Source organism: Pinus tabuliformis, chromosome J (assembly GCF_031772625.1).
Source record: "Pinus tabuliformis cultivar Carrire ecotype Pingquan chromosome J, CPIR1, whole genome shotgun sequence".
Taxonomy (NCBI): domain Eukaryota; kingdom Viridiplantae; phylum Streptophyta; class Pinopsida; order Pinales; family Pinaceae; genus Pinus; species Pinus tabuliformis.
The window spans coordinates 134,766,892-134,783,004 of NC_142295.1; the positions used below are offsets into that span (position 1 = coordinate 134,766,892).

The 16,113-nt window shown below is 42.0% G+C and overlaps 1 protein-coding gene across 7 annotated transcripts in view; it reads right to left on the bottom strand.

Annotated features, from left to right (window-relative positions):
- LOC149225986 (uncharacterized) overlaps positions 1-15,891 on the bottom strand; it is a 353,707-nt gene extending 337,816 nt beyond the window's left edge. For 2 of the 7 annotated variants that reach the window (XM_089377368.1, XM_089377365.1), the window contains exons 1-2: positions 15,688-15,891; positions 15,437-15,472 (exon numbers count right to left, since the gene is read on the bottom strand). In XM_089377368.1, coding sequence (XP_089233494.1) covers positions 15,437-15,472; positions 15,688-15,753 — 102 coding nt within the window. In that variant the 5' untranslated portion in view covers positions 15,754-15,891. The remainder of the gene's footprint in view (positions 1-15,436; positions 15,473-15,687) is intronic. The other 5 variants (XM_089377369.1, XM_089377370.1, XM_089377371.1 and 2 more) reach the window with 4 other exon arrangements.
- Positions 15,892-16,113: the final 222 nt, after the last annotated feature.

The window sequence follows — 16,113 nt, forward strand, 5'->3', positions numbered from 1 at the left end:
TCTTCTAGGGAGTAAGAAGGTAGTAGTTCGGCGAGATGTGAAGTTCATGGAAGATAGGGCCTTCAGAAAATCTCAAGAAATGCTTTTCAAGGAGCAATAAAAAAATGAGCCGTTGGTCAAACCACTTCAACCAACGGAAGCCAGTACCATAAATTCTCCTTCAAAACAAGACGAATCACAGGAAGAGGAAGAGATAACAGATGCACCTACTACTAGAGGAAGAACGAGTCGGGAACTCCGACAAATTCTACGGGATGCAGAAGATTTCATTGGTGTACCCAGGAATAGTAAAAGGGAGCGAAGACAGCCAGATAGATATCAGGCCTTAGTAGCTTAGGTTGGGGAACCTTCCAGTTTTCAGGAGGCCGCTCAGCATCAAGTTTGGATGGATGTGATGGTGGAGGAATACAGCTCTATAATGGTGAATGATGTCTGGGAAGTAGTGCCTAGGCCTCAGGACAGATCAGTGGTAGGTTTGAGATGGATCTACAAGATCAAATATGTTGCAGACGGCAGTGTGGAAAAATACAAAGCCAGGTTTGTGGCTAAGGGGTATGCTCAGAAGGAAGGAATAGACTACGAAGAGACCTTCGCCCTAGTATCCAGGTATATATCTATTAGAACCGTGATATCTCTTGTAGCACAGATGGGATGGGAAATTCATCAAATGGATGTCAAAAAGACATTCTTGAACAGGGTGATAGAAGAGGAAGTATAAATTGAATAGCCAGAAGGTTTTGAGACACATGAGAAGAAATCTCACGTATGAAGATTGAAGAAAGCCTTGTATAAGCTAAAACAGGCACCTAGAGCATGGTATGGTTGAATTGATGGCTATTTGCAGAAGATGGGATTGGTCAAGAGTGATGCAGATCCCAATCTCTACTATCTGGTTGTAAAGAATGAGCCTCTAGTCCTAGTATTATATGTGGATGATCTCTTCCTGACAGAATTATCCGGGCTCATCGAGGACTGCAAGAAGAATCTAGCCACAGAATTCGACATGAAGGATTTGGGACAGGTGCATTATTTCCTGGGGTTGGAAGTTTGGCAGCAGAAGGGTGAGATCTTCCTTGGACAAGGGAGATATGCTACATAAATCCTGAAGAAATTCTGGATGCAGGATTGTAGGCTACTCCAATGATCACCAACTGGAAGAAAATTGATGCATCAGAAGACAAAGATGTTGATCCTACCTTATACAGGCAGCTCATAGGGTCCCTGATGTATCTGGTCAATACCAGGCCAAACATTTGTTATGCTGTCAACACCCTCAGTGAGTTCATGGTGGAACCTAAGAGGGCGCATTGGACAACAGCCAAACATGTTCTCATATATATACAAGGAACAGTCAAGTATGGACTATTGTACACCAGAAGTAATGATATCAGACTGAGCGGATTTACTGATGCAGATTGGGTTGGAAGTTCAGTAGATCGGAAAAGTACCTATGGGCACTGTTTCAACATGGAATCGAGGATGACCTCCTGGTGTAGTAGGAAACAAAAATCCGTAGCTCTGAGCTCAGTTGAAGCAGAATAAACAGCCGCTAGCACAGCTTTGTGCGCAGCCATATGGATTAGAAAATTGCTTGTGAACCTATTCAGAAGAAGGATGGAGGCGACCAGGATCATGTGTGATAATCATAGTTGCATCAAGCTCTCTGAGAATCCAGTATTTCATGATCAGTCGAAGCACATTGATATTCAGTGTCACTTTGTCATAGACTGTGTCCAACAAGGAGTTGTACAGTTGAGCTACACTCCTACAGGAGAACAGGTGGTGGACATCCTTACTAAGGCCCTTGGAAGAACAAAGTTCGTTTATTTCAGGGAGAAGATGGGGATGGTAAAGAATCCATTTTAGTAGCAAAAATGGATAAGTACCAGGTGTTGCAGTGTAGAAGTTAGCAGTGCTATGGGCAGCATGATGCAGCATTTGAGAGAGAGTTGCAGTGCAGATGCAGTGTTAGGAGAAAGGACCAGCTACAGCACGGATGTAGAGGGAGCTGTAGCACAGATGTAGTAGTGGCAGTGGCAGAGCCCTGGGCAGTAGTGCAGTGGATGTAGGGTAGCAGGCCTAGCATCAGCACAAGTACTGGCGTGGAAGGATCAATGTGATGTTCAGTGGTGGAACATTACTAGAGCACATTCCTCGCTAAGAGGGAGTGTTTATTTGTGGTAGCATCGGATGTGCTCTAGCCATGAAAATCGGTGGAGAGGCTAAAGCACATGAGATCTCCAAGACCCAGAAATAGTTTTGGGAAATTCCATCCGAATGAGGAGTTATTAAAATAATTAATATTTTTAATGGGTTCTTAAGTCTAAACTTAGGAAAATAAAAATATTAATGGGTATTAATAAAGATAAGGATGAGAAGCTTCTAAGAGACGAGGATCAATTCTAATTTAATCTTAGTCGTTGATTAGGGACTTAATCTCATTCGTTGATTCATCAACAGGGAAAAGTATAAGAGAAGACTTGAGGGTCATTTGAAGAGACACCAGCAGATACCCAGTATCCCAAGGAAACTCGATTTTCAGAGAGAGGGAAAATCGATTTCAGAGGGAGAGTTGCAGGGTGGAGTAAGAGGGGGAGATTAGTAGTAGTCAGGAAGCTTAGAAGAGGTGACGCAGGGACTCTGAGAGACAACGTAGAGGGAGACGCAGATCATAGAGATGCAGTGGATGACGCACAGAAGGACAGAGCAACGCAGAGCCAAGTAGAATGATGCAGGGTTGATGCAATAGCGAAAGGAAGTCCTCCAGGGTGTCAAAAAGTCTCGGAGAACAATCTCAAGTGTTTTCTCCCAGTGTCTATGCAAATTTTTTCTTTAAAAGCGATTGTTGCTGAAGATTAATAAAACCCTCCTCTACTGCGCCGGTTTTCCTGCATTCGGTTTTTCCGGGGACAATTGTCCAAAAATAACTGTGTTGATGTGGTTGATTCTTGTGCATGTATTTGTTCCTGTATAATGGTGTGATATCTGTAGTAGAATTTATTTTAATATTTACTTAAGGGATTTCGTAAATAACTTATTGGAAAATAAGTAGGTAAAATAAATCAGTTGCTGTAGTAATAGAATTTATGTTTAGAAATTTTCACAGGAAGAGATCGTAAGATATGCAGCCATGGTAAAAGCAATCGACATCCAGAAGACTAAGAAGATTTGACTAGGAGATCTCCCAGAAAGATATGAAGACTCTGATGGAAGTTTGGAAAAGATGGAGACCCTTGACAATGGATATCTTTGGGAAATATGTCAACATGTATGCAGGATGCTGATGCACATTGGAACATGTCATGATAAAAGACCATCACAAAGGTAGTTTTGATTTAAGTGTTCATTCTTATTTTTGAACAAATATCTGGATGGGTTTATGCAGGTCTGCCAAGGGAAGTAGCATGACATGAAGCAAGGCTAGATGAAGAGTAATGGATCACTTTCTGATGAAAGGAATAATGACATGACTGACCCATGGATGAAAGTGATGGATGGTTTGTGCTCTATGAAGAAGCCACAAAAGATGAAAACTCTTTGACATCGAAGGAAGGAGCTCTTCAAGCAGCTAGTTGAGGAGTTGTTGTAGATCCCTAATTAAGAGGAAGCCTGAAAACAAGTTTCTTACTTGAAGAAACTTGGAAATTCCCAAGCAAAGAGAGAGTTTAGGAATTGATATGTTCTCCCTAATTGAGAGGGAGAGATAGACACATCATTTTAGTCTTCACCTGGGAAGACAGAATGGAGGATTGGGTAAACATCTGGCATCCGATACTCTTTGAGGATGAGATAGGGCATCCAAGATAAGAGTAGTTGTAGTGGACCATTATTCTTTGATAAGAATATTCCAATGGAAGATCATACTTGGTGAACACCCGGGTGGAGTATGTACCTTGAGAGACAATGATCATGGTGTTTATGAATCATTGGTCTCGCCAACATTGTGCTCTGATCATGGGGATAGAGTTGTTAGTCAAGGCCTTGCTATGTGACAATGCTGGTTAAATATGATGCTAGACAGATGGGTTAGCAATCCGACTCTTCTTATGAGAAATTCTTCAGATTGAGAATGACCAAGTACCATTATGAATACCTCCCTAGTTAAGAGGGAGTGTTGAAAATTGTAACTAGGTTCGGTCTTCATAATGGCATGTAATTGTGATTTTTGTAAATGATGAAAAGAAGAAAATAAAATTATTATTATGCCTTGCTTCATGGATTTCATGAGCAAAAGGTTTTGTTCAAGATGGCTCCCATTGAGAGCCTTTCCGATTTTTCATATAAGTCATATAGAGTCAATGTCATGTATGAAAAATGTCTATAAAAGTGTCTAGAAGCCCTCCAACGAAAAGCACTAAGTTATCCTCTTCAAGTCGGCCTCAGAACAGATAGGATAAGCTCATATCGGCTCACCTTATGAAAGACACACCTATTAGAAACATAGGTCGGCTTATTTATGGGACAAACTACTATAAATACGTGGAAAGGGTCCTCGCATTAGTACAGTGAAGAAGTTCGGATATGTCTGAGATTTCGGATAGTAATTACAGAGTTTGGATGAGAAAGTGTAAGGAACTCAAACTAAGGTACAAAAGTAGAGTTTGGGTGTTGTCAAAGGAATTCAGATCCCTCTCAAGTTCATATCACAGTAAGGACAAGAGACAAATTTGGATTGCATTACATTCATGTATTTCAGTGCCATCAAGGAAGCCTCAGATTTCGTGCTATCTCAGAAGATATGGTTTTGTCCTCATAGTGATTATGTGAGAATTTGAGAATCCTCACCCGAATCACCTACTGCAACAACTGATTAAACTTCTCCTATCTGCTTTTTTCCCCGGGGAAAAATCGCAATTTTCTATTAATAAGAGAAAATTACATGTTGTAGATGCCTTTACGACATATGCTATATGTTGGATCGCAGCCATCAAAAATAGGTCTATACAAAATTGCCCATACAGGGTATACTGTGATTGTTCATGGAAATGTTATATACAGAAATATATATACCAAGACTGATAAAAAGTGCAAATATATACAACAAAATTAGGGCCTATCGGCCCCCTGGTAGAATTGATCTATGTATGGCTGATGATAATATTGGAAGTGATCGACACCCTATTGTTCCTTTATAAGCCATATCCCCACGGGCTGGTCTGTGGCCGCCTTGGAAAGTAGGTCGGCAATCTGATTTCGCTCCATGTAAATATGATGATAAGAAATATATTCAAATTGTGATTTAAATAACATAACTTCATCCAATATATTTCTGAGTGAGTAAATAGGACATGTAGATGCATTGTTGAACCAATTAATTATGATTTTTGAATCCCCAAATATTTGTAGATGTTTGCATTCATGTGCAAGAGCAAAATGGAGCAAGTGTTGAAGGGTGATCAGTTCAGCAAAGTTATTTGTGCCAATCCCCAACCCCATCTGGATGCGGAAAACATGGTTTTCAGATTGGTGTAATAGAATACCCCCCCCCCACATCCTTGTTCTTGTGTAGTGCCATCAAAGTAAGCCCATGGTAGGTTGCGATTAATTACTTCAGGGGTCACAACCTGAACAGGAGGAGTGGAGTCATCATCTGGAATTTCGTGATATGCATTGATGATATGGGCAATGGAAACAGGCCAACGGACAACTCTATCTCTGAATATAATTCCATTTCTATTCAGCCAGATGGTCCAGCTGATGATCAGGGGTAGACAATGGAGTTTCAGGTTCGATGTACCCTCCCTCCAGTGATTCCAAGCCTCCAGAGTGGTATTGTCGAGCCATCTAATAGTAATGGAGAGAGAAGTAAGAACTTGTGACCATATATCGATCGGGACCTTTGCATCAGGTTGCTCCCAGTGGGTGTTTTATTCCTTAAGATATTCCACATTAACAGTCTTGTGCGAGGAGGGGCTTTAAGCTTCCATATAGTCCGCCACCAATCTATAAGCACAGGTGGTGTGTGGGTGGCATGGATGATGGGATATCCTTCTTTAGGTGTATATACACCATGTCCAGCATGTGCCCAGATGAGTTTGTCATCCCCCTCCTTGATGCGAACATGTGATTCGATCAGAGCGTTTATATAATCAACCCATATCTGGTGCCACTGATCAGGGATGCCTAATAACTCTGTCGATTTCCATGATTGAGTGAAAATGGTGGTATTCTCCATATCAGCAATGTTAGCGAGCCTGTGAATATCATTGTGCTTGAGGAAATGAATAAGGTCGGGTGGAAGCTGGTGCATATTACCACTTCCTGACTAGGGGTCCATGCCTATCCCACTGATTGGCCATCCCGAATGCGCCATATGATACCATTTCTGATGGTGGGCAGTGAACAAAGGACAGCTCACCATACTGAAGATATACCTGTTCTATGCCATAATGGGAGCTAAATCCAGTCCATAATCTGTAAGGGCCAAATATATTTGTAATGCACCACCTTTGTCCATAGGTTGTGTGAGGTAAGGATAAGCCATCCCATCTTAGCTGCTAGAGCATGAGCAAAAGATGGAAGGTCTTTTAAGCCCCAACTACCCCACTTCTTTGGGAGTGCAATGTGGCTCCATCCCACCCATGCAAAAGGTCACCCTGCCTTGTGACCATTCCAAAAGAATCTGCAGCAAATTTTTTGAATCCGTGAAAGAATACCTTTTGGGATCCAGACCAAAGACATCTAATATACCGGCGTTTCTTCTAAGACCGATTTGATGACGACTCATCACCCTACTCTAGATAGGAACCTATGGTTGCAATTGAGTAGTCTCTTTTCAACCTTCGCTGCCAGCCATGTCCAATCCGCTATTTTGTAACAGTGAGGTTTAATCCGGAACCCAAGGTATTTGAGCCCTTCTTCCAGTTGTAGTCTTTGGAAAGGAAATTTATGAGTAGCAATTTGCATTTCCTTAGGAGAGCAAGCTGAGAAGGTAATTGTGGATTTCATCCTATTTGATTCCATACCTATAGCAGCTGAAAAGTGCATCAAAATATCATGGAAAACAACAGAATCCCGTATACTACCATTGAGAAAAATGAGCACATCATCCACAAATAGGAGGTGAGTAATAGTGCATTGTTCAGTGATCTTAAGACCTTGATTCGCCCCTCCCTTCTGGCCTGATGGATGAGTCTACTAAGTCCTTCCATTACCAGGAGAAATAGGAATGGGGATAGAGGGCAGCCTTGTCTGAGACCACGCTCACCAAGAAATAAGTTGGTGGCTAAGCCATTGATGAGAACATTGAATGATGTTGTGGTAATGCAACACATGATCCAATTAATGAAGCCTAGGGGGAAGCCTAAATGAGTAAGGAGCATTCTTATGTATAGCCAGCTGACCCAATCAAAAGCCTTGGATAGATCGATCTTGAGGATGGCCCCTTTAGTCTGCTTCCTCTTATTGGAGTGGAGGGCCTCCTGTGCAATGCCAACAGCTTCATGGATTTAACGATTCTGCAAGAAAGAAATTGCTCAGGAAAGATGTGATTAGATAGGATGGGCTTAAGACGATTGGCGATAATCTTGGCAATGATCTTGTAGAGGCAGTTGCAGAGGGAGATGGGTCTAAGTTCATTGAAAGTGTTGGGGGAGTTGTTAAAATTGGCAACTAGGGCCAAAATCCATATGGGTCATCTTATTTATGGCAACTGATATTTTTCTTGGATCCCTCTCATCGAGAGGTGTAGGATTGATCTAAAGATCATCCAATTCTGATAAGTATTCATGGAGTTATGAATTTATTTTTGTTATAAGACAATTCGTCAAGTTCGGCCAGCAACCAAATAAACCACATGTGCTCAACATTTTAGCATAAAAGGAGATGAATTAAGAGTCATTTCTCACACACACTTTTATCTTGATTTCTCTCTCCACTTGTCTTGGGTTTTAGTGGAAGAGAAACCTAGGAGTGGAAGCCTTAAACGTTGGAGGAAAAGAGGTAGCCTTAGACGCAGATGGAAGACAGCCCTAGACGCAGACTAAATGGTGCCTTAACACAGACCTAAAGGCCGCCCTAAACACTGGTCTAATCCAAACCTAAACGCTGGTCTAATCCAGCCATAAACGTTGATCTAATTAAGCCCTAACGCAGTCAAGTTTATGGGCGCAGTGAGGGTTTGTTGTAGGTGACAGCGTGGTAAGTAAGGGTTGTTCCAAGTGCATAATGTTGGGCAGATTAGGCCGAGGAACAGCTGTGTGGACAGCAGAGTTATAGCCACAATATAAGGGGTCAAAGGAACAACGTGGAGGCTGCCCTAGACAACATAAAGGGGTTGAAGGAACAACATGGCCTTAACCACAGTTAAACAAGGCCTAAAGAAATAGCGTAGGTATGGAGGGTTATTCCCTTGCTTAACCGCAGTCTTTAGAAGGTTGCCTTGCTGATTTGTATGGAAGATAAGGGTTGTAGGGTGATGCCCTATCCAGTGATGCAGTGTAGTAGTGCAGCGTGGTGAAACAACACATGGCAGCAAGGGTACATGGTGCTGCTCAACAAGCAAGGCGACTAGTACAACAGTGCTAAGGTTACATGGTGCTGCAAACTAGTGCAGCAAAGTAAATAGACAGTTGGGCTACATGGTGCTGCCAAGATGCATGGACAAGCAGGCTACATAGTGCTGCAAAGTCACATAGGACAGCAGCAAGGTATAGCAACTATGTTGGGACAACAACTATGATGGGACAGCCCTATGACATAGGACAGTAGACATTGTACAGCAGTTGTGATATGACATGGCAGCAAAGTGGGACAGCAATTGTGATATGACATGGTAGCAAAGTGGGACAGCAGCTATGACATGACAACTGCAAGCATGGACAACAACAAGCATGGTGCAGCATGACAAGTGTGGACAGCATGGGCATGGTGCTGCAAGCACATGAGACATGCAGTATGACAACATGATTCAACCATGGCACATGGGACCGCAGTGCAGCATTAGGTGCAGCAGTCATGAGGTCCAACATTGTGATGATGGGTGCAGCATGGTGCAACACGGTGAGGTGCAGCATGATGACGAGATGCAGCACGATGATAGGTGAAGGAGTCACCTTGGAGAATCAGTTGAAGCAACATGTCTTCAACTGATCTCATCTTCTTAGAGATGATCTATGTTCTTATCTAGATAAGTCAAAGTGTTGACTTCTGTTGTAAATGTACTATCTCTCTCTCTTTCTCTCTCTGTTGAACTATTGAAGAACATATAAGAAGAATTGATCAAGGGTTTTCCCACATTGGGGTTTGTCCCTGGGTAACGCCACATCTTGTGTCCTCTTGTCTTGGCTTGTCTTCTGCGATTTATGTTTATGTTCTATCTACAATTTACGTTAACATTGATGTGATTGCTAATTTGGAAAAGATATTGAGCTAATTGTGAAAATTGAAATAAATTGCTCTAAGCATAGAACATACCTAAAATTAACATGGTATCAAAGGTGAAGCGAAGACAAAGCCCAAGCAAGAGTGAAAGAGAAATCGCCGAAGACAGTTGGGAAAGGACAAAAGGATCAATGGATTCCTCATCCCTCTTCAAATTCACCAAGGGTGAAGTCGAAGTAGAGAATATTATCAGAATGGCGCAGCGGAAGTTTCTGATGGCCTACAGATCACTTCAATGGGAAGTCTGGATCTAAGGGTAGAAGGAAAGGCAAATGCCTTTCTTGTAATAAGTTTGGCCATTATGCAAAGGAGTGTTCGAGGTAGGGACATTTGATTCTATTTGCTCCAGCAGATAGACATCAGATACAACCTTATCTAGGATATGGTACGTCGATGAGCGAGGAGGCTCCATTGCATTGAGACTGATGTACAGGTCGCAGACATTTTGTCAAAGCCCTAGGGAAAGGTCAAATTTGTGACTTTCTCGAATGACTTGGAGTTGTTGAGAGACTCTCTTATGAGGGTCCTACATATTACATGCTTTGAGCTCTAGGAGCTCTGGGGGGCTTGGGGTACTTACTGGAGGAACACGCGACTATAGGGCGACTCACCCTCCCCTAATGGTGCGCTGTGTACAGAGTGAATGGCTCAGCCTTCCCCTGTGATACCCTGGGGCGACTTAGGGACAGGATGAATGGTTCTCCTGTGGAGGCATCGTACCCATGCAGTCTAGGACTCATGGGAAGTACCTATCATCTGGCCAATGAGCAGGGAAATGGGGTTAGGGACCATAGTAGTACTATCGATGGACGCATCATTGTATCTACCATACTCCCTATGCTAGGATGACCTCCATTGATCTGGGATCAGTATGAGTGGTTTGAGACACTCTCTTGTGATATTGATCTGGGATCAATAAAACTGACTTCGGGTTAGTAGAGAATGGTATGAGACATTCTCGATCAATTCTTCTTCTTCATGGTTCAGTAGAGCAGAGCAGAGCAGTGCAGGGCATTGATGGCAGAGATAGTACAGTCAGACATATGGATCAGCAGATGGAGTTCTCCCTAGTTGAGAGGGAGTGTTAAAATTGGCAACTAGGGCCAAAATCCATGTGGGTCATCTTATTTATGGCAGCTAATATTTTTCTTGGATCCCTCTCATCGAGAGGTGTAGGATTGATCTAAATATCATCCAATTCTGATAAGTATTCATGGATTTATGAATTTATTTGTGTTATAAGACAATTCATCAAGGTCGGCCAACAACCAAATAAACCCCACATGTGCTAAACGTTCTAGTATAAATGGAGATGAATTAAGAGTCATTTCTCACACACACTTCTATCTTGATTTCTCTCTCCACTTGTCTTGGGTTTTAGTGGAAGAGAAATCTAGGAGTGGAAGCCCTAAATGTTGGAGGAAAAGAGGCATCCCTAGACGTAGATGGAAGGCATCCCTAGATGTAGATGGAAGGCAGCCCTAGACGCAGACTAAAGGGTGCCCTAACGTAGACCTAAAGGCTGCCCTAAACACTGGTCTAATCCAAACCTAAACGCTGGTCTAATCCAACCCTAAACGTTGATCTAATTCAACCCTAACGCAATCAAGTTTATGGGCTGCAGTGAGGGTTTGTTGTAGGTGACAGTGTGGTAAGTAAGGGTTGTTCCAAGTGCATAATGTTGGGCAGATTAGGCCGAGGAACAGCTGTGTGGATAGCAGAGTTATAGCCGCAATATAAGGGGTCAAAGGAACAGCGTGGAGGTTGCCCTAGACAATGTAAAGGGGCTGAAGGGACAACGTGGCCTTAACCGCAGTTAAACAAGGCCTAAAGAAATAGCGTAGGTATGGAGGGTTATTCCCTTGCTTAACCATAGTCTTTAGAAGGTTGCCTTGCTGATTTGTATGGAAGATAAGGGTTGTAGGGTGATGCCCTATCCAGTGATGCAGTGTAGTAGTGCAACGTGGTGAAACAACACATGGCAGTGAGGGTACGTGGTGCTGCTTAGCATGCAAGGCGACTAGTACAACAGTGCTAAGGTTACATGGTGCTGCAAACTAGTGCAGCAAAGTAAATAGACAGCTGGGCTACATGGTGCTGCGAAGATGCATGGACAAGGAGGCTACACAGTGCTGCAAAGTCACATAGGGCAGCAGCAAGGTATAGCAACTATGTTGGGACAACAACTATGATGGGACAGCCCTATGACATAGGATAGCAGACATTGTACAGCAGTTGTGATATGACATGGCAGCAAAGTGGGACAGCAGTTGTGATATGACATGGTAGCAAAGTGGGACAGCAGCTGTGACATGACAGCTGCAAGCATGGACAACAGCAAGCATGGTGCAGCATGACAAGTGTGGACAGCATGGGCATGGTGCTGCAAGCACATGAGACATGCAGTATGACAACATGATTCAACCATGGCACATGGGGCCATAGTGCAGCAGTAGGTGCAGTAGCCATGAGGTCCAGCATTGTAATGATGGGTGCGGCATGGTGCAGCACGGTGAGGTGCAACATGATGACGAGATGCAGCACGGTGATAGGTGAAGGAGTCACCTTAGAGAATCAGTTGAAGCAACATGTCTTCAACTGATCTCATCTTCTTAGAGATGATCTATGTTCTTAACTAGATAAGTCAAAGTGTTGACTTCTGTTGTAAATGTACTCTCTCTCTCTCTCTCTGTTGAACTATTGAAGAACATATAAGAACAATTGATCAAGGGTTTCCCCACATTGGGGTTTGTCCCTGGCTAACGCCACATCTTGTGTCCTCTTGTCTTGGCTTGTCTTCTGCGATTTATGTTTATGTTCTATCTGCAGTTTACTTTAATGCTGATGTGATTACTAATCTGGAAAAGATATTGAGCTATGTGTGAAAATTGAAATAAATTGCTCTAAGCATAGAACATACCTAAAATTAACAGGAGTCCACTTTGGGTATAAGTGCAATGAAAGTGGAGTTGATTGCCTCATACATGCGTCCAGTAACCCTGCATTCCTCCACGACTTTGAGGAGATCCTGTCCAATGGTGTCAAAGAAAGCAATATAAAATTCAATAGACCACCCATCCGAACCCGGGCTCTTATCTTTTTTGAACCATTTAAGTGTGCTCTCCAGTTCCCCCATGGTGACTGGTTTGATAAGATCTTCAAAGTCCTCTTGGTCAACATAGCGAGGGAAAAGCCCAGCTATCCGAACAATTTCTGCAATAGATGCACCCGGGGGGGCCTTGAACAATTGTTGGAAGTGTGAATTGCCAAGATGGGCCAGATGATGAAAGGAGGAGGCAAATTGTCCATCCTCAGTGGGCATTTTCCAAATAGTGTTGTTGGCCCTTCTCCCCTTCGCATAATTATGAAAAAAATTGTATTGTCATCTCGTCCTTTAACCATATAGCCCGACTCTTAAGTCGCCAAGTTTCCTCACAGTCTTTGAGAATCTTGGATCTTTGGGTCTCTAGATCAGTGAGATAAGATTTAGCTTCTTTAGATGTGAATCCTCTGCCTTGCTCATCCAGTAGATCAGCCAACATAACTTCTATGTTCCTGAGGGTCTGATCATCCCGATCTCTTTTATCCTTAGCCCATTTGATAGATAAACTCTTGATCTCGAGAAGATTTTGACAGAAGCCTTCGGAAATGGATCTCCCCTGTGAAGGTGGGTGTGCATGCCAGTAATCAGTGACCATTTTGGTGTATTCAGGGTGCATCAGCCAAGTGGAGTTGAATTTAAAAGGGGCCCTGGGCTTCAGGAAGGGGTCAGACAATTCTAGATAGATAGGAGAGTGATCAAAGATTCCACCCGATCTGACCCACTGTCGATAGTTTGTCAATGCTCGAACCAATTATTCCTTGATAAGAAATCGATCCAATCGCCTAGCCAGGGTAGCATCTCCCGTTCTTCTATTGCGCCAAGTTGGTTGTAACTTGTTCATGGGGATGTCAATCAATTGGTGCTGCTCCAGAAGTTGGGCCATGGTGTCCGATAGGGGATCTAGCTATGCATTGCTTCCCCAAGATTCCCCAAATCCAATAGAAAAGTTCAAGTCCCCTCCCAGGATGAGGTTGTCTGAATTGACCAAGGATAAATTGAGTAGATGAGTCCAGAAATCAGCACTGTTGAGATAGGGAGCATATACATTTATGATTCTGAAGTCCATCCCTAGTTCAAAGGAGTAGATATCCATGCCAATAAACCCTGTTCCCCCCAGGTTGAAATAATCTTAATAGAGCGAGGGTTAATGCCCAATGCAATGCGCCAAATCTTCCAATGACATCATGTGCATGGAAGATCCAGCCTGGCTTCAAAGTTTGTAGAGCAGGGATAATCTGATCAGCCTTTGCGAGGGTTTCTTGTAGATATAAAATGTCGATGGGTTCGATGGGTTTTCGCCTCCTTAGGGGTTTTTGCCCTGACTAAGTGACTGAGTGCTTACATCTTGTGTTCTCTTGTTGTCTTTGAAGCAGTGTTGAAAATATCGGTATTGGCAAAATATCGCCGAGGGTCCAGAAAATATCTTATCGGCAATATCGGCGAAAATATCGGCAAATATCGGCAAGCATAAAAAATATTTTTTTCAAATTTTTAAACATAGTCGATATTTTGCTGATATTTTCAAAATATCACGATATTTGCCAATATTTTGCCGATATTTTCAAAATATCGCGATATTTGCTGATATTTTGAAAATATCGCGATATTTTCTCAGCGATATATCGTTTTGCCAAAAATATCGCGATATTTTCGAATATCACCAATATTATCAACAGTGCTTTGGAGTTTTGGCAATTGTCTTGATGATAAACATATAATAACAAAGAAGAAGTAAGAACTAATCACAAAAAATTGTCAAGTAAAAGAAAAATCATTTTAATAAATTGTCAAGTAAAAGAGAAATCATTTTAATAAGAAGCCCTAACTATGCTGCCCTAGATTTCTCAACAGGAGGTGCTGCTGGCACCTTGTTGACAAGAAGCGCCCATCACCAAAAAAAGAAGATTCTGAATTCTGAGTTGCAAGGGAGATTGGTGAAAACTCTGGTCCATCTCTGGCGTTGAGTGTTCAGTATCATGGCTCCTGAAAAGAGGTGTACTCGGGCAAACATGGAAGATAAAATGACAGATATGAATAAACATTAGGAGAGTGAGTTTAAGGAAAGAATCAAAATGATGACAGTAAAATTGTAAATGAGCATCTGAAGCTGCAACTAAGCACTCTGTGTCAACGACAGAAGACTAGAATGTGAGGTTCAATGGTTGGAGGAAAACTTATAAAGAAAGGACTAGAGTTCTGACTCCAGCCAGGATGAAGCGGACAGAAGCTATGGCTCATGCAACACATGTCGCAGCTCAAAGTTTAGTGAATCAGATGAATGAGACGAAGAATTTTACAGCAAGAAGGGCATGGCCGACGAGAATAGGCTCAGCAGCAGTGATGAAAACTAATCAGCTTGCAAGACCTGTAATTTTTCTCCGGTGTGTTGGGCGATTTGACACGTAAAGGCAGGGTGACATCTGTTCAGATGTTCCTATTATCTACTAAATAAAGAGTCCGAGAAGATAAATTTTGCCTGATTATATAGTTTCAGTCAGCATGTAAAAGAAATGTTACTTTAAAGGGTATGTGTTACTCTAAGAAATCAAGAGCCACCTGTATCTCTATGTACCATTTGTAAATTGATTAATATATTTTGTTGTATGCGTACATCCCAGCGGGTTGGCGCATTCACCGAAAGTCCAAACGTTATAGGTGGAGGTCGCCGAGAGGTCATAGGATCAATCCCTGGTTCGCCCCAAATGTAAAATCAATGTATGCATTGAATTGGGCATAACAAGGTTGTCATTACTCTACCGACCTGTACCATCTATAAGTTAATATCAGTCCCGCTCTTGTAACTTTCTGTTGAAAGGAATTCGACAGGAGTGTCTTTGAATTTACATATGAGGCACACTAAGAATATACATATGACGCACAGAATATACATATGCTCAGTGAATTGGGCATAAAATGTAGGAATGACATGATTGTGAAGGGTAGAATTCTCACCTTTCCAATAGTTAAAAAATTTCCATTGGATTTTGCCTGGAACATGTCGAACGAACCGGTGCCAAATATGACACTGATTGGATTAGAAACTATTTGCATTGTGAGTAATGTATATTACGTCTGTTTTTCCCTTTAAATATGCACAAGATTCAGGAAAACTAGGGAATTGTCCTTAAACAGAGCTTTTCAATCGAATTTGGTTGAATTTGTTACCAAGAAATTGAAATGAAAATATATGCAGAATTTGATACCAGAATAGGTGGCAGGGAATGGTTTGAGCAACAGTTTTGAACAAATTCGAAGGCCTGCTCTGCCATCTAATCATTGAGATGCGTAAGTTTGAGCAATAGGTTCGAAAGATTCCGAAGGCCTTCCCTGCCATCCAATCATTGGAATGCCTAGAAATATCTGTTGCACAGTGATGTTTGGATGGGAAGTGCGACACCACCTTGGCTGGGCTCCATGTAGCGTTCAAATTTGGTCTTATTTTCATGGGCAGGGTTCCATGGGAATTTCAAATTTGGACTTAATTTTCTTTGGAAGCGCATATATGTATATATTTATTTAACTTTATATTTTTATTGACGTGTGTATATTAAATAAATTATTAAAAAATGCCAAAATGAAATAGTGTTTTAAAAATATTTATTTAATTTTATATTTTTATTGACCCGGTA